The following is an 18,015-nucleotide window of genomic DNA, read 5'->3' on the forward strand; positions in this document are numbered from 1 at the left end:
CTCATCAAAATTAAACCCTCCCTCTCTGTGTCCCATTGCATCCTGAATAAGTCTGGAACATTGCACCTGTCACATTTCATTGTGTATTTGTGTATTAGCTCATCATCTCTCTGTCTGTGGGTCTGTCTGTTCTTTCTACATGCACCTCCCCCAGGGGCAGGACCTAAGTCTCAATCACCTGTGCCGGGTGATTGCCTGTTCAGCCCCAGCCCCTGGCACGCAGATGTTCAACAAATGGCCGTTAACTTAGAGCGGCTTAGAGAATGGAGGGTCAAGATGTTCCGGTGAACCCTCTCGTGTACTCATCCCAGGTCACCATGTACCCAAATGTCCTCATGTGTGGATGCAGCTCCCCAGGGAATTGCCTAGTTTCCCGGGTGTCACTGGGGAAGGACTAACGTCTTGTTTCCTCAAGATCTGTGTGTGACATGGCCCCTCCCACAAGGATGTGACCACACGGGTTGAATCTTGGGGGGTGAGGGGTGAATTGTGAGCACCAGAAGATGCTTCGGGAATCAGTCCTTTAGCGCATGTCCCTAGTGGCAGCCCTGCCTCAGGATGGGAGACTGTGTGTGTCCTTAAGCAATTGTGTGCATCTCCTTGTGTGTCCCTGTTGAAAAGCAGCGAGGGAAATGGACCTCATTCTCAAAGCTATGAGATTTAGCGTGGTATGGGATGGTTTTTAAGGAGCACGTGAAGATCTCCATTCTGTTGTATTTGGGTTGGTGTGAATGAGTGTATGTGTGTGTGACAAGTATAGCCCAGTGTTCTTTTATGAGTTACTGTGAATATCCTTCACAAGCGCGATGTGGAGAGTGCTGAGACTGGGTGTGTTTCCTTCTGTGTATCCGTAGGGCTGTAACTGTCGTGGTGTCACAGTGAGTTTATGGTGCTGGCGCCTGTGTGTGTCAGGATACGTGTGAGCCCACGAGCCGTGGGTGCGTGTGTCTCCATCGTCTCCTGGTGTGAATGTGTGTGCGTGCACACACTGCCACAATGTGTGCATGGGTGTGGTGTGAAGGGGAAGATGTGTGTCACTGTGTCTGTGGGGGTCCTGCCTCTGAGCCACCCCCGGCCCGCCCTCCTCCCCCGGCTCTATGGCTCCCTCCCAGGCAGTGGCCCTGCCCCTCCCCTCTTCTCCCTCCCAACCGGTCTGTGCGGGGGGGAGCTGGTGCTGCGGCCCCCCCACCCCTCCCCATCCAGGCCCCATAAATAGCAGCAGAGCCGGAGCCGGAGCCGGCGCCAGCGGCTGGAGAAGCAAGGGAGTCAGGGCCAGGGCCAGAGAGCCGGAGAGAGGAGCCCCCGACTAGAGCCCAGGTGAGCCTCCCCTTCCTCCCTAGCCCAGCCCCAGCCTGGCCCAGCCTGGCTCAGTCTCCATAACAACATCTCCCCCCAGCCCCCAGAGAGGTCTCCAGTCCTGCCCGATCCCCTCACCACCACATGCACCTGCCCATCTCAGGGGCCCTGCGAGAACTGGGAGACTTGTGGCAGGAAGGCAGAGACCCCCACCCGCCCACCCAGACCCTCCCTCACATATCCAGAAAGGCACGCGCTATGGGGAGGGGGGGAACCCAGCCAGAGAAGGGTCCCGGTTCTGAGGGAGGTACGGGAACTGGCACACCCTCCTGGATACAGACACACGACTAGGGCACAGACACACAGGGTGGGGGCATTCAGACACACCAACGCACACTCGCTTGGGGGAAGCACGACATGGGATCAGACAGCCTCACCCTGAGATGTGGACAGACACAGATAGATGGACTGACCAGCCGTGAACTCGGGCCAGCATACCCCTGCCTGCTGCTGCCCGAGGCTTGATACCACTGCTGGGGGAGGGTGGCGTGCGTGCATCCCACGGGCAGCATGGAGGGGGTTGTGGCTCCCCAAAAATCCTGTCGCTAAGAGACAGTGCCAGTGCTGCCAAGAAGTGTGAGAACAGGGGAGGTGGGGAGGGAAGCGGGAGTTGTCATAGTGGGAGCCCCTGCCAGGAACCTGGAGGAGCTCTCAGCGAGGACGGGGCTCTGTCTCTAACTCCCCAAGCCCACCACCCCTCCCTTCCCGTAAGTCACCCAGGAGATGAGTAGGGGGAGGTGGATAAGGACAGCCCCACAGGGCATCTTACAACCTGCCTCCTCCTGCCTACTGCAGACTCCATTCTTGAGGCCCATCCCCTTCAGACTTCCAGGGGCTCCTCCACCCATGTCCCCACCCCCTTGCCCCAGTTCAGCTCCCTCGTGCCAAGGCTGAGTGCAGTGCTGGCTCAAACATCAGTCGGGAAATAGCAGAAGGTGCTGAGGTAGCAGAAAGCATGGATCAATCGATGGCCTAGGAGCCAAGACTGCCAGGAACCCCCCACATCCCCAGCCCTCTCCAACCCCATCCATGCATAGTAGGTCAGCAGGGGTGACAGAGGCATAGGGCTGTGCAAGAGTGGGAAGCTCAGGTCCTCCGCCCTCCTTGTCCACAGCTCCAGCCAAGGAAGCTAAGCTGAGGGCAGGGGTGGGGGTGGGTAGGGGGGAAGCAGGAGATCCATAAGATCCCAGGGCCTCAGGAAGCAGGACAAGGTGGGGCATGGGGCCCAGGTTCCCAGAAGACAGACCCCTCCCCTGGCAGATGTTCCCTTTCCAGTGTCCAGGCCATCTGCTCTGTCCCCACAGTGACATGTCGGACCCTGAGATGGGATGGGTGCCTGAGCCCCCAGCCATGACGCTGGGGGCCTCGCGGGTGGAGCTGCGGGTGTCCTGCCATGGCCTCTTGGACCGAGACACACTCACCAAGCCCCACCCCTGCGTGCTGCTCAAGCTCTACTCTGATGAGCAGTGGGTGGAGGTGAGAATGGGCTGGGTCTTATCTTAACTAACCTCCTAGCCTGGGAAGGAGGAGGGGCTGGGAAGGGGCAAGGAAAGCCTCACAGGAGAATGTAAGGACTCTGAGGGGCCTATTCTAGGCTGTGGGGGTAACCTTGGAGACAGGTGGGTCATCATTACAAACACAAACCATTTTAGAGCCACAGAGTCCTACAGGGTCCTGGGATCGGCTGTGGCACAGCTCCCAAAGGCCTTATCAGAGCCTCAAAGGACTGAAGGTCCAGTGGGCTGGCAGCAGCCTGAGCTCGGGGGTCAGCCTAACAAGGGAAGAGCTAGTCCCTGGGGATACAGGAGCCTGAGGAAACCTGGCATGAGCAGGGTGGTCCAGGGCAGGGAAAAGTAGCCTGGGTTCCCAGAGGGCCCTTGCCCCCTGCCGCAGGTGGAGCACACAGAGGTGCTACGCTCCTGCTCCAGCCCTGTCTTCTCTCGGGTGCTGGCCCTCGAGTACTTTTTTGAGGAGAAGCAGCCCCTGCAGTTCCACGTGTTTGACGCTGAGGATGGAGCCACTAGCCCCCGCAATGACACCTTCCTCGGCTCTACAGAATGCACCTTGGGCCAGGTTTGCTTTCTCATCCACCCTACCCCCAAAATAACAGAGAATAAGCTCTGGAGCTAGTTCAGTCTGGGCTTGGACCCCATTCCACCATTCACTGGCTGTGCAGCCTTGGGCAAGATGTTTAACCTCTCTGAGTCTTAGTTTCCTCATCTAAACAATGGGGGTCGTATGCCTACCTCTTAATGTTGCTGTGGAAATTACATCCAACCCTAGCCCAAGTATAGCCCCTGTGAGCACTCTAAGGATATTTTTACCCTGTCCCTTGTTCCTTGGCCAAAGTGGGGGGGGGGGGGGGGCGCGGGTCACAGCTGGATCTCCCTCTACCTTCATCTCCAGATTGTGTCACAAACCAAGGTCACTAAACCATTGCTGCTGAAGAATGGGAAGACTGCGGGCAAGTCCACCATCACGGTAGGCAAGGTCACCTATACTGACCCTTGGGCACGGCATTCAATGCCCCTGCATGGACATCCATGGTAACATCATGCCCAGGACTGGCTTCCACCTAAGGGAAAGGGCATAAGGTGGCCCTTTGTGTGGTAGGGGGGAATCCTGCACTTGTTTCCCCTTTGCAGATTGTGGCTGAGGAGGTATCTGGCACCAATGACTATGTGCAACTCACCTTCAGAGCCCACAAGCTGGACAACAAGGTTGGAAACCCAGGGTCCAGGCCCCCATCTTCCCTGTTAGAGAGCCAAGGCCCCCACTCAAGATAAATCAGTGCTGCTCCCTACTCAGTGTTAGCTGCCTCCCCTTGCAGACCTCATCAGGCCCATGGGTCCTTTCCTCTGTTCAGGATCTGTTCAGCAAATCTGACCCTTTCATGGAGATCTATAAGACCAATGGGGACCAGAGTGACCAGCTCGTCTGGAGGACGGAGGTTGGTGCCTGGAGCTGTGGGGAAGGAGGGAGGAAGAGCAGAGCAGGGAAACCTAGAGAGGAGGTGACCAGCTCTCGGGTGCCTCTCCAAGGTGGTGAAGAACAACCTGAATCCCAGCTGGGAGCCATTCCGCCTGTCCCTGCACTCCCTATGCAGCTGTGATGTCCACCGGCCTCTCAAGGTGAGGCCCCCCGCCAAGCAAGGGCAGCCTATTGGAGCATCTAGCCTCTGTCTGAGACATTCCTCCTGAGCGTGTCAAGCCCCTTCCCCTCCCTCATGTGATAAGCCCTTCCCACTGTGGGGTAAAGACCCAGTCACAGTTCAGTGTTCCTACAATGTGTGCCTTTTATCAAGGCCAAAGTCCCTGCCAGATTGAGCCAAAGAATAAAGTTCAGCAGGTAGCCTCTTTAGGCAGCTTAAGGACATCTGTTTGGGCCTAGGGACTATTAGCCCCCTACCTCCCTAAGTCCATCCCCTGCCCCCAGGAACCACTGCAAAGCAACCCTGACCCTCTCGCCTCCCCTCCTTGCCTTCTCAGTTCCTGGTGTATGACTATGACTCGAGCGGGAAGCATGACTTCATCGGCGAGTTCACCAGCACATTCCAGGAGATGCAGGAAGGAACGGCAAACCCTGGGCAGGAGGTGCCACAAAGACCCTAGCTCCCAGAATCCCACCCAGATCCCTGGGAGAATTCTAAGGGTGCTGAAGAGCCCATTACATGCAATAGGACGAGGGGGTGGAAAGTTCCCAGGCTCAGTCTAAGGACTGAGCCATGGGGGTCTTACTCTGGGAGGCTCTTCTGGAAGGGAGACCAGGGGTTGCCTGATGGAATTGTGACTGTAGACTTGTGGGGTGTGTGGGATCTAGATGCAGTGGGACTGTATCAACCCCAAGTACCGGGACAAGAAGAAGAACTACAAGAGCTCGGGGACCGTGGTACTGGCCCAGTGCACGGTAAATTCCGGTGCCTGCCTCAAGCTGGCTGCTCAGATTCAATCCTTTTTTCAAAGACCAGTGTCTCCTCCTCTGGGAACTGAGAAGGCTTGCCCTATCCCACTGGGAACTTCAACCTCACACACTTTTGTCCCTTCCACTTTCCCCACAGAAGCCCGCCCCCCTCAGCTCCCTCCTCAAAAGACCATCCTGCTACTTTACCTCTTCCCTCTCCTGCTAGGTGGAGAAGGTGCACACCTTCCTGGATTATATCATGGGCGGCTGCCAGATCAGCTTCACGGTAAAGACCCAGGGGACGGGGGACACAGGCAAGAGGAAGGGGCTAAGCACATCATGAACAGAAGGAGCCCCAAATCCCCACTGCCCCTGCTGGGGCCGCTCATGAGCCTTAGCATTGTCATCCTGTACTCCTCACCCCACTCCATGATGAAGCTACCTGTGGGCTTGACTGGACTTACCTGGGTCCTCCCCTACAGACCTTAGCTCTGGGCTAGCCTCTGTTAGCTCTCATAGATGCACTGAGACCCTTTTCCACCTCCACTAGGTGGCCATCGACTTCACGGCCTCCAACGGGGACCCAAGGAGCAGTCAGTCCCTACACTGCCTCAGTCCCCGCCAGCCCAACCACTACCTGCAAGCCCTGCGTGCAGTGGGAGGCATCTGCCAAGACTACGACAGGTAGGAGGCGGGGGGAGGTAGGGGAGGGGGGTGATGGGCACAGAGGCCTTGCCCAATGCCCCCCCCCCGGCTTTTCTTCTCCCCAGTGATAAACGGTTTCCAGCATTTGGCTTTGGGGCTCGAATCCCCCCCAACTTCGAGGTAGGCTGGGTTTGAGAGGAAGGGAGGATTTGGTGGGAGAGTCAGAAAGGAAGGAAAGGACATCTTCTCGCTGCCCTCACCTTACCCTCACAGGTGTCCCATGACTTTGCTATCAACTTTGACCCGGAAAATCCTGAATGTGAAGGTAAAGAGGGGAGATTTTCACCAGCCCCGCCTCCCCCCATACACCGTACGCAGCTGATACACCCCATGCAGGGGGATAGATTCCATCCTCATGGGCCGGCCCCCTGCCCTTTGGCCCACTCAGCTCCTGTCTTCATTTGGGACTCCCAGCTCCTGACCCAGCATCTGCCCACCCTCCTCTCCCAGAGCCTGGACCATCCAACTCTCCTGCTTAGTGAGGAACTTAAGGGGTCAGGCAGTCCTGAGATAGGGAAGGACCTCCTTGGTTGGAAGGGGTGTCAAGAAGGGCTCCCTGTTAATTTCTGCTGGCCTCACCTCCTGGCCTACAGAGATCTCGGGGGTCATCGCCTCCTACCGACGGTGCCTACCCCAGATCCAGCTCTATGGCCCCACCAACGTGGCCCCCATCATCAACCGCGTGGCGGAGCCAGCTCAGCGAGAGCAGAGCACCGGCCAAGCCACGGTGAGGAGACGAAGCAGGCAACCAGGCACTGCCCCACTGGGTGTCCTCTGGTGGGCCTGGGGCCAGGGCCAGGGCCGGGCTTGGGGTGGGTGCCAAAGCCCTTACACACAGAACCTACCCTTCCTCCCTTCTGTCTGCTTTCAGAAGTACTCGGTGCTGCTGGTGCTCACCGACGGCGTGGTGAGTGACATGGCCGAGACACGCACAGCTATCGTGCGCGCCTCCCGCCTGCCCATGTCCATCATCATCGTGGGTGTGGGCAATGCGGACTTCTCAGACATGCGGCTGCTGGATGGCGACGACGGTACCTTGCGCTGCCCCCGAGGGGTGCCCGCGGCCCGCGACATCGTCCAGTTCGTGCCCTTCCGGGACTTCAAGGATGTGAGTGCCTGGTGCCCCCACTGGCCAAAGGACTCCCCAGTTCCTCAGGCCCTCCAATCAGACCAGCCTCTCCCAAACCGGGTTGAAGGCTTGTGAGGGAGGCTGGATGGAGCCCATCTGGCCACCCCGAAGCCCCGCCCCCTTGCCTGGCCTCTCCCCCCCGCCCCCCCCCCGCAATCTTCGCCCCCCCCAACCACGTCCCCGCCCCTACTCCCAGGCCGCACCCTCTGCGCTTGCTAAGTGTGTCCTGGCTGAGGTGCCCAGGCAGGTGGTGGAGTACTATGCCAGCCAGGGCATCAGCCCAGGGGCTCCCAGGCCTTGCACACCGGCCACGACCCCCAGCCCTAGCCCGTGACTGCCTCCTACCGGACCGACACTCCCTCAGCCTCTCAGTGAGTCCTGGGGGCCCAAAGGGGTGGACAGGAGTGCAAGGTGGTGTTTGGTGGAGCCCATCTGGGCTCAATGTTGTGTAGAGGAAGGTGCTTATGACTATCCCCCCCTGTCCCAGGTGCCTGTCCTGACCCTTGTGATTCGAGTGACCAGTGCCTCTCCCTCTTGGACCGGCTGTGCCCCCTAGGTCCTGGAAGTGCGTGGTGAGCCCTGCTCTATCTCTCCAGGCCCCATACCCCTCAGCCTTGTGACTTTCTTCAGTGATCCTGACTTTCTGGCCATTAATAAAGGGAACCACTCCTAGCACCTCAGCCTCTATCCATCATGTCTCAGATGCCCAACACCCACCCAACCATACACGCCATTAAGAAATGAGGACCAGCACCTTTCAAAATCTGAGCCAGAGCTCCCCAGCAGCTTGGTATCTCAGCAGTTTCACCCCAATTGTGTGCCAGTGGGATCTGATGAGCCCCTACCCTCACCTCCCAACCCCAGGGGGCCCAGCACCATGAAGGTTAATTACCAGAGATGGGGGGGTGGGTAATAAGGGGCTGTCAAAGGGGCAGGTTGATGCCCTCTTACAGCTGCCTCCAGAGAAGCCCAGCTGAGTCCCCCATGAGCTGAACTCCAGCCCCCACACAGCTGTGGGGCGGGCCGAGAAGGGGTGTTGGGCGGGGACTGAAGGAGGGCAGCAGGTCTGTTAATGAATTATGAATATAAAGGGAGCATCTAAGGTCTGTGCAGCCTGGTTTTCCTGGGTGTGCGAATGTGTGTGCTCATGCACTGCACATCCCTGCCTGTCCATGAGTGTGGTCTTAATGTAATGGTTCAGGAAGTCAGGCTGGGTACTCTTAATAACATTAACAACAGCAGTAAAACGTTATTTGGCATGTGCTAAACTTTGTGCTACGTGCTTTAAATGTACCCACTCTCACAAATCAAGTGACGTTCCATTTAAATTCACCCATCATCAAAGAACTGGTGGGCCTGGAACTTGAGCCCAAACCCATCTGTGCCCACACTCTTAATCACTAGCGTGCAGCTTCTGTGAGGTGTATCCATGTGAGCCTCATCTTGAGATTCAGGTGTATGCTTATGTGGGCTGATTGCGTGTATGGGGGGTAGGTGCCTGTGAATGGCATTTCTGCCCATGTGTGTGCTGTGCAGGAACCCAGCCAGTTAAGGAAGGTGTGCAAGAGCGGTGTTGGGTCTGGACTGCAGCTCGAGAGAGCAGGCGAGGACACAGGTGATATCCAGAGCAAGAGAAGAAGAGATGGGACCCTGGAGGGACCCTCCCTGCCCCAGCCTCTTTCTTCAATGATGCATGTGGAAGGAGATGAAGGAGGAGAGGCTCTGTGAGCCACTCAGATAGAGGAGCCAGAGCCCGAGACGGTGGCCGGTGGCCAGTGGTAGAGAAGGAGAGGAGAAGAGAAAGAAATCCTGGGGGAGATGGAGGAGATGCCTCCCATTGCAGGCTCCTGAGTGGAAGAGGGATGAGCTGGGCTAGAGGAGGGGGAGGAGAGAACAAGAATTGTGATGGGAAGAGACAGCTGGGGAGGGGGTGGATAGAGGGGGCAGAAAGGAAGAGAGACATATGGGAGCCTCTTCCCCACCCTCGACTGCTTCTCCCTATTTATTATGTCCCTTAGAGGACCTACGACAGTGGCTGGTGAGGTAGCTGCTCCCAGCTCAATGCCTCTGCTCTGCCCAGAGCCCCCGCCTACTCTCTCTGTAGGCAGATGAACCAAAGGGCTGGGTAACCATGGCAACTGTGGGACCTCAGGATAGCCATAGGCAGGCCTGGCCCAGTCACTGATGCTCCTCGGCTTCTGTGCAGTGGTGGTGGGAGGAGGAGGCTCCATCTGGCCCAATCCCCACGCTTCCACCCCATTTTCATTGGGCCTCCAGAACTGAGACACAGTGCGCGCACGTGTGTGTGTGCGCGCGCGCATACACACACACACACACACACACACACACACACAGGAACCAGGAGCCAGGCTAAAGAATGAGCACTTCTTAAATTGCAAGAATATTTAGCCAATAGTGTAAAGTTCTGCCTGAACTTCAAGTTTAATTCACAAAAACCACACTCTTTCAGCATCTTGTCATGCTGGGCAAAGGCTCACCTCAGCCCTCAGCAAGGCAGGAGGTAGCAAGGGTACCCTATGCAGGTCTGGAGGCCAAGGCAGCTTGGAGAGAGCAGCAGAGGAGCAGCGCATGGGCTCATCCACCGCCTAGGCTGCAATCAGGAAGCAGGAGCAGGACAGGAAGTCCCTTTGGTGAGGTTGTCTTGGGGGGTTCTTGGGAAGACTCTTGGGGCTCCTACACCAAGGAGATGCCAGAACTGGAAAGGTGTCAGAAGTCATCCAATCCAGGATTAGATGAGGTAACCAAAACCCAGGGAGCAAGTGATTTTCTCAAGGTGACAGAGGTATCCTGTGGCAGAGCTGGGCCTAGCACCCAGGTCTCCAGACTCCTGCCCAGAATTCTCTCCCAGTCGGCACCAACCACCCCTACAGTTCCTCAGGCCTTTGTTGTTCTTGGCCCTGGAGGCCACTGGGTTGGATAGGATGAAAGCCTCATGGATAGAGTTCCTAGTCTGTCTTGTTGGTGATTGAAATCTTGAAAAATGCAGTAGTCTTAAAATGGGGTGTTTACAAGCCTCAGAATGAAAATACTGCTTCATTGCTAATTACCACCTTAATGCACTACAGGTTGAAAACCTTGAATTAAAATCTAAACTGAGGGGGAAGTCACACCACTCCCTCTCCTCCCATTCACTGTCACCCAGCTATCATCCGCGCCTCTTCTTACCCGCCCCCCACCACAACAGTCCGGGCACCGGCTCCTCCAGATCTCAGTGTCCTGGTCAAGTGGGGCGGAACAGGAGGTGGAGGGCTGTGTATGCTGCCTGCCTGCGAAGACCTCTCTCCCAGAAAATGACCAGCCTCTAACGTTGGAGCATGCCTTGAGGGTCCAGGAAGTTCGGGCATATATATGTAGTCATACAACAGGGTGTCTGGCACCAGAAGGCGCTAGTAACCATCTAGTGAATGGCAAAGTGGCCTTCTAGGTGGTGTCCCCCACCCACCTACTACACCACTCGGCGGCCCCTAGCAACTCAGAGGAAGAAGTGGGCGTGGTCCCCGGCCCCGGGGCCGCTCGAGGTCAGCCGGTCACAGCGAGCCTTGTAGAGGTCGCGCTCCCTGGCCAGGCGGGCCACCTCGGCCCGCAGCGCGTCCAGCTGGGCGGCCAGGCGGGCGCGCTCAGCCTCTAGCCCCCGCCGCTGCTGCAGCCGCTTGGAGCGGCAGGCCTGCGCGTAACCGCGGTTTTTCAGCGTGCGGCGCCTCTGCTTCAGCCGCAGCGCCTCGTCGCGCCCGCAGCCCCGTAGCTGCCGGTTTAGCTCCCGCACAGACATCGACACCAGCGCCGCGTCCGAAAACCGCTCCGCCAGCTGCAGAGGGAGAGGGCAGAGAGCGGGTCAGCGCCGGGTCCCTCCCCGCTCCACACTTAGGTCGCGAGCCGGACTACCCCGCCCTCGGGAAGGCTCCGCCCCCGGCCTCCACCTTTACCAGATGCTCGCCCTTCCTCAGAATCTACCCCGCAGTCCAGACCCCGCCCCAGATCCCAACAAGCCCCTCCTCCCCGAGGGGCGCGCTCCCCCTTTGGGTCCGCCCCGCACTGCAGGCCCCGCCTCCCACGGTCTGGCTAGCGGGTCGCGCGCCTGAAATCCGCGCCGCTGCAGCGAGGTCCTTAGCGTCCTGCTCCAGGCTCACCGGGTGTCCGGCGGACACGGCCCAGACGGAACCCGCCCCGCCAATGCACCTCGCTCCCCTGTCCTGAAGGCCGCAACCCTGTGACCCTCAACGGATTTGGATTACATCCTAATGCCCTCAACACCCCCATCTGTGTCTATAATTAATAGGATGAGTCCCAATCCTTCCTGAGAAGGTTGGGGGCTGGGGAAGCACGATGTCTTGAAAAGGCCAACCTCATTCCCGTGCCCGCTGTCTCAACTCCACTCAATTCCAAGCGCAACTCTTTCCCTGGTTTCCACAGACGGAGTATATTTGCCTCCCGTAATCAACGGCTCTCCTTTAATTCTCAACTCTCCCCTTTTGGTCCTCTTTTAATCTTTTCTCCCTCTTCCTCCTGGTTTAGACTACTCATTTCTCTCCATTTGGGGAAAAGGGAGGGGGCAGAAGATAGTTTTCTCTCTCTGATTTTTTTCAAGGGCCCTTGTCTTCTCCTGCCCTCTGTCTCTTGTCCAATCCATAACCCTCTCCAGGAATTCTCCTTCCTCTCTTGGGCTGTCCTCCCTCACCCTGCCTCCCCTCAAACCAACTCACTGATCACTCACCTGGGCATGCTGGGCTCCTGTCTCCTCCGGGCTTCCTGGGTAGTAGCTGTGGGGCCCCTCAACAGGGACTGGCCCCTGACCCTGCAGCAGCTCAACAGCCTCTTCAGGACTCAGGCCCAGTGCCTCCCCAGCCCCCAGCTGCTGCTGCAAGGTGGCCAGCCAGTACAGCTCCTCCAGGCCTGGCCGGGGGGCCTCAGTGGCCCCCACCATGCCTGGATCACTGAAGGTGGGTGAAGGAGGCACTGAGCTGTAGGGTGTGGAGCCCAGTGAGGCTGTTGGGGGGCCAGATCGCCCCTCAGAGGGTTCCCGCTTTACCTCAAATTTCATCAAGTCAAAGTCATTGACGTATTCCATAGCCAGGGGGCTGGGAGGCAGTGCCATTCTGGGGCTGGATTGGGAGGGGTGCACCTGCAAAAAAAGAAGAGAGATTTGGAGCACCTGGAGGCTGCCTGCCAGCCTCCTTATGGGAACCTCCTTCTTCCAAAGTCCAAGTGTTCTGGAGAGCCACAGTTCTGGAAAGCAGGGGCGATGGTGCAACCCTGTTCCCTAAATAGTCACCTCTGGACTGAGGCAACTTTTCAGGTTGGCAGGGGCTCCAGCAAGCAGCTTAAAGGCCTGACTGAAGAAGATGAAAGCATGGAGTCTGGTCCCACTGTTGCCTCTGGGAGCTTTGAAAAACAAGAGGAATATGGCAGTACTCCCAACTCTAGTGCTGGGACAGACTGAGAGGCTCTGTCATCTCAAGAGACATCATTCCATTTCCAAGCAATCAAAAATTTTTGCTTAATTAACTGTAACAGAGTAGGTGTCTATTTTAGGACAATGGGAAGGTATGTATGAGGTGAATTTTAATATATAGGGATAACGTTGTTATATCTCTCTCTCAGAACACCTAGGCCAATGCCTTGCACTAGAAGATCCTCAATGCACATCTATTCTGTGGGTTAATCAATCAATTAATCCCTTTCATAGGAGCATGAGACTTTCCAAGGGAAAAAGAAAGGTCCTAGAGTCAGTTCTAGCAAGATCAGGACTGAGTGGTGACCATCTTTCCCCAAGCCAATCTCTCCAAAGAGAACCAACCAAGATTGGTTTTCCTCCTTCTATTCAGAACCTGCTATGTTGTATGAACTTGGACGGATCACCTGACCCCAGTTTCCCCTTCTGTTCAATAAAGGCAATTAGACCTTCACATTTCCCAAAGAGTGTTCCAGGAAACACCAAGTGTGAGAAATACCCAAGAAGAAGTTGATGCTCAGATAAATTTGAGAAATGCTACCTCCTATCCCCACGTTTTGCAGATTCACAAAGCACAGCAACATATTAATCTATGAAGTCCTTCAGTAAACCATCTGTTCAACCTCAACCCAGAGCATCCCAAACTTATGTCACCCAGGAGCTCTCCTCCCTGTTATCATGCAGAGTGTGTGCTCACCTGAGGAACCTCAGGCTAGATGACCTCAGGAATCCTTCCCGAGCCAGAAGTCTCACACTCTAGCCCAGCTTCCAGTTCCAATAGCCCCACTGCCAGCCCCCGAAGGGGCAAGGCAGGGAGTGCTTATCCCCAGTGCTTGGCATCTGGTCCCATCTTGATACCCCAAGCCTACGTAGCTCTCTCTCTAGACATCTCATACCCTCAGGCTCTGCCCAGAGAGGTGAGAGGAAGGACAAGTCCTTGTGTCTTCCTGTCCCAGGGAAGGGTTGTTGCCCTATCTACTGAACCCCTCACCCTTGAGAGGACAGGGGTGGTAGGAACAAAGACACAGATTGAAGGAATGATCCTTGGCAGGGAGGCTATGGTGAAACAGTGAGAGAGGTGTCCAGAGAGAACTGAACGAAGAGATAAGTGAGGAGGGCTATTTATCTTTCTGATGTGATAGCAGTAAGGGACATAAAGCCAGCCAGGGTGGGAGTGGGGCAGGGGAAAGAAGTGTGAGGATTCTTGACAATAGACAGCAGAGAGCAGACAGCAGATGACAGAGGCGGAGGCTATAGGTGAGAGGCCTGGCACCCAGGTAGGCCCCAAATATACTCACTTGGGGGATGGTAAAGATGATGTGGTCAGTGTCAGAGCCAGGCAGGCACAGTTTCCTCAGAGACTGGAGACCCCATTGATCAGGGCCTGGTGCCTCTGTGCTCAGAACAAGGCGCTGTGGGCACTGAGCCCACAGGGCACTCTTAAAGGGCCAGCTCTCTGAGGTCATCTGTGGTCCTCAGGCCTGCAGCCAATGAGGTAAGGGGATCATTTGCATATCTCATTGGCCTGGGGGGTTGAGGGGGGAATGAGAAGAGGGAAGACGATGAGTATGCCTGTTCTCAAGGAAGGAAAGGGGGCATTTTCCCCAATAAAGTTCCTCATTGATGGTCCATCTCACAGGTGCTCAGTTCCCTGGTACAGAGAGCTGCATTGGCCCAGTCAGCCACCCTCATGTGAATACCACCCGCAGCCCTCAGTGATTGAGAACCTGGGACTGGAAAAGAGGCCCAGAGAAGTTCCCGGCGCCCTCACCCTCCAATGCTCTACAGTGCCTTGGCAGTTGTTTTGGGGAATACAAACGGTCTGAACCCACTTTCACCTAGCCAGTTGGGTCAGTGGTTCTGCTTTCAGGAATCTTCACATTTCTGGCCCCCTGCCTCACTCCCACTGTGACTGGCCACACACTCCTCACAGCTATCCTATTAGAAGGACAGGCAACTGTCCCCACGGTGAATCGCTAGGACTTGGCTATCCAATCCGCAGCCTCTCCCACTCTTGATGACCAGTCCCAGGACAGGCAGGCCAGCGGGAAGGAGCAGGAGAAGGGAGAGTGGGGATCTCTGCTCCTTCTTTCCGGGCCACCTCGGGACACTGAAATCTAATCACCACCAATCCATCTGACTTCTGTAACTGCCCTCACACGCCCTCTGCTTCCTCTCGCCTTTTCCCTGCGTGTGTCTCCGTCCCTCTCTCTTCCTCTCTCACTCATCCTGGTTCCCAGATGGCTAGGGGGTGACCTACATTTTCAGCCTAATCCCCTAACACCTCTTAGAGCTCTTATCCCTGAGTAGAAGTTGGAACAGGGATACTAGGAATTAGCTAAGGAGGTGTTTAAACCTGTCTGAAGCTGTTTAAAACAAGGTGTGTACTAGAATAGAACTTTATTCCCTACCTGGTGAGGATATCCAAATGTTCCTGTGGGGTTCACAAGTCCTCTGTCCCAAGTCAGAGATCTGGGTGTCCATCAGCCCTAAAGATCATCAGTTATAAAAATTAACACGGTCCCAGTCTTAGGTGTTGGGTGAAAAGCTGATAGGTTCAGATGGCCTAAAACAATGGTTCTCAAAGTGTGGGCCCCAACCAGCAGCATTACCTGGGAACTTGCTAGAAATGCATATTCTCTGGCCTCACCTCAAACCTACTGAATCAGAAACTCTGGGCTTGGGACCCCCCCGCCCTCAAAAATCTGTGTGTTAATAAGCCTTTAGGCAACTTTGATGAACACTGAAGTTTGAGAACCCCTGGTCTACAGAATACCTACAGTCAATTCAGCTTCCCTGTGTGTGTGCATGGTCTTTCCCATCATGCTCTGTACACACATATAAGAAGATCTAGATCAGATGACATCATTCTTTTCCCACATGTGTTCTGCATTTCGTGGAGCAGAGACCACGGTCGTTATTCAAGTAGTAAGGCTTCTCAGTGTGATTGCCTGGATCCAGTTGTTTTTGCAGAAGAACAGAGCCTAGGAACAAGGCCACTTAATGGGAATGGGGATCATAGAGACCAGGGAATCTCGTGTACATGTCCATGGAATGTGGCTTTGAGGCACATAGCCAGGAAAGAGACCCCAGAACTTCCTGTGATGCAGAAAGAATAGGAAGTGTTGAGTGCAGCCCCTTTCTCATGCCTGGTCTGTCCAGACACTTGCCCCCGAGCAGCTGTCAGGTCTGTGCTGATCTTCTTGTTTACTGGAGGGCTCAAAGGAAAGGTTTGGGGGAGGGGGTGGCTAAGCTGCTAACGGGCTAAAAGAGTCAGACTAAACAAGCTCAGGCAAGCTGAGCCGCTCAGGGCTCAGACCAGGTGCCACTGACTAGGGAAAGGAGTCCGGGAAGTGAGAGCTAGGCCAGAGGAAATGGGCAAGGGCACAGAGACAAGAGGCCGAGGCAGCCAGTGGGGACCCAAGAGGTAGTTAATGGGCCCCCTTGGTGGGGGTGGAACCAGGGCCTGGGAGATGCATACTGAGACTGACTGGCTCGAGGACATCTGGGGACCGGGAAATGAGAGTGAAAAAGATGAAGGCAGGTGGACTTCAGAAATGACAGAACAGAGAAAGGGAGGCAAGAAGGCTTAGCTGAGGGGGCAGTAGGTATAGACCTGGGATGGAAGGCAGAACAAGTCGGTGGCTCCCCACAGATTTGTACGAAAGAAGTCGGAGGGATGTAGGCACATGGAAGAGGTGGGCAAAGGGCCATGACAAACTAAAAGAGAGAGGAGGTCTTCTGGAGAGCACCAATAAGGGAGTAGGGGTAAAAAGAGAGGTGGTAGGAACAAGGGACCAGAAGGACAAAGGCAGTAGAAGGAAGGGACAGAGGAAAGTAAGACTGGGGCCCAAGAATTAGAAACAGATGCAGAGGAACAGACAGATAGATGGTCAGGCCATAGAGGAAACACAGCGGGCTGTGGGATGTTGGACAATGGGGGAGAAGGGCCAGGCAGATAAAGGGCCGGGAGAATGGGGATATAAAATGAGAGGGAAGGGAGGAGACGGAGTCAGTAATTCAGGGTGCCATCACTATCTCCTCTGTCCTGCACTCCCATATTTGTCCCATATTTGGAGCCCATAATTCCCTGTAAGCCCTAGAAGTTCTGGCCTTTGGTGTCCAGATCTTCGGTAATGGATCCAAATCTTCAAACCTCTTCCTGGCCTGCCTGGTATGTTCATTTGACAAGTGTTTATTAAGCACCAGGCACTGTGCTAGGCTTTAGCGATACCTCGGTACATCAGACTGACACCAGCCCTGCCTTCGTGGAGCATACAGACTGATGAAACAGAGAAGCATCAATTTATTGCCCTTAGGCCCAGGCAAGAGTAGCCCCTGCCCTAAGCCCTGTGCTTTTGGAAGACTCCATTCTGGCTCTCCTCTGGCTGTGTCCCACCCCATGGGGTGAGCAGTTCAGGCCTCCTCTGCCCACACCCAACCCCATTCTAGACCACACTCTAGATACCCAGGAATTCCCTGTCCAAAGGGCTCCAAGCCCACTTCTAGGCCCACATGGACCTCTACCCCAGGTAGGCCCTTCCGGAAGTGGACCACACTACAGTACGCACATCCCTAGACCCAAAAGCCGGCTAAGGGTGACTATTTATAGGAGGTCATGGACAGAATTGGGATGTGTAGACAAGGAGGTCCACAGGTATGCATGTGAGGCCCCTCACAGGACAAGACAGTGTCAGGGGTGGGAAGAGAAGAGAGCCCAAAGGCCAGTGGCCCAGTGCATCCTCTCCCCATACCACCCACCACATTCTGCTGCAGAATCCCAAGGACTCCAAATAAAATCCAAATCTGCATTCAATTTTGAACCAAATTCCAGGCCATCGTGTACATATTATCAAGGGATAAGAATAGAACATATTTTATTTAATAGTTTGTTAGCATGAGTTCTACATTTTAAATATTTAAAACACAAGGTTTGTGACCCTCTGTTTGTACTCTTGCCCCAGGCCCCACATATGTTAGGCAGGAGCCTATGTGAAAATAAACTATTATAACTGAGGTGAGTCCTATGAAGGAGAAGGGCAGGCACTATGAAATTGTATTTCATGAAGACTTAACCTAATGAGGGGCTGCATTGAGGGGACAGCTTGCCTAAGGAAGACACATTAAACTGAGACCAGCCAGGTGAGTAAGAAGTGACCATGTCCGGGGGTATGGAGAAGGTGGGGATTCCAAGCTGCAAGAACAATATATGTAAAGGCTCAGGCAGGAAGGAGACATGAGTACAAAACAAACAGACAAAAAGACCAATATATCCAGAGAGTAGAAGAAGCCAAGGAAGTGGGAAGAATGGTGGTAGGTGACGGTGGCAATGTCAGCAGGGGCCAGATCCAGCACAGCCTCATGGTCCAAGGTTAGGATTTGGTCTTTATTCAAAGAACAGTGAGAAGTTACTAAAGAATTTTTGGCAGGGCCATGATGAGATCAGATTTTGTTT

The 18,015-nt window shown here is 55.3% G+C and overlaps 2 protein-coding genes across 7 annotated transcripts in view; one reads left to right on the forward strand and one right to left on the reverse strand.

The window, feature by feature from the left end:
* The first annotated feature begins 1,261 nt into the window (after nt 1–1,261).
* CPNE6 (copine 6) lies at nt 1,262–7,703 on the forward strand. Of its 2 annotated transcripts, XM_030318757.1 has the most exons (17): nt 1,262–1,317; nt 2,661–2,832; nt 3,250–3,429; nt 3,763–3,837; nt 4,002–4,076; nt 4,223–4,306; nt 4,398–4,487; nt 4,845–4,949; nt 5,176–5,262; nt 5,483–5,542; nt 5,807–5,940; nt 6,027–6,081; nt 6,175–6,226; nt 6,555–6,688; nt 6,833–7,069; nt 7,287–7,461; nt 7,578–7,645. In XM_030318757.1, the coding sequence occupies exons 2-16, from the start codon at nt 2,665–2,667 to the stop codon at nt 7,422–7,424; spliced, it is 1,674 nt and encodes a 557-aa protein (XP_030174617.1). In that variant the 5' UTR covers nt 1,262–1,317; nt 2,661–2,664; the 3' UTR covers nt 7,425–7,461; nt 7,578–7,645. The 2 variants fall into 2 exon arrangements, with proteins under 2 accessions (XP_030174617.1, XP_030174618.1); XM_030318758.1 differs by lacking the exon at nt 7,287–7,461 and having other exon boundaries at nt 7,578–7,703.
* A 1,791-nt stretch (nt 7,704–9,494) lies between these two features.
* Nucleotides 9,495–18,015, reverse strand: part of NRL (neural retina leucine zipper) — a 29,910-nt gene continuing 21,389 nt past the window's right edge. For 4 of the 5 annotated variants that reach the window (XM_030318796.1, XM_030318794.1, XM_030318799.1 and 1 more), the window contains exons 2-3: nt 11,823–12,230; nt 9,495–10,916 (exon numbers count right to left, since the gene is read on the reverse strand). In XM_030318796.1, coding sequence (XP_030174656.1) covers nt 10,584–10,916; nt 11,823–12,203 — 714 coding nt within the window. In that variant the 5' untranslated portion in view covers nt 12,204–12,230 and the 3' untranslated portion in view covers nt 9,495–10,583. Of the gene's footprint in view, nt 10,917–11,822; nt 12,231–14,971; nt 15,050–18,015 lie in introns of all 5 variants that reach the window. The other variant, XM_030318797.1, reaches the window with a different exon arrangement.

Source organism: Lynx canadensis, chromosome B3, assembly GCF_007474595.2.
Source record: "Lynx canadensis isolate LIC74 chromosome B3, mLynCan4.pri.v2, whole genome shotgun sequence".
Lineage (NCBI taxonomy): Eukaryota > Metazoa > Chordata > Mammalia > Carnivora > Felidae > Lynx > Lynx canadensis.

Coding starts and splice junctions, on each gene's coding strand:
- CPNE6 (XM_030318757.1), top strand. CDS start 2,665: ATGTCGGACCCTGAGATGGGATGGGTGCCTGAGCCCCCAGCCATGACG. Junction 4,950..5,175: donor CGGCAAACCCTGGGCAGGAG/GTGCCACAAAGA, acceptor TGTGGGATCTAG/ATGCAGTGGGACTGTATCAA. Junction 7,070..7,286: donor CCTTCCGGGACTTCAAGGAT/GTGAGTGCCTGG, acceptor CCCTACTCCCAG/GCCGCACCCTCTGCGCTTGC.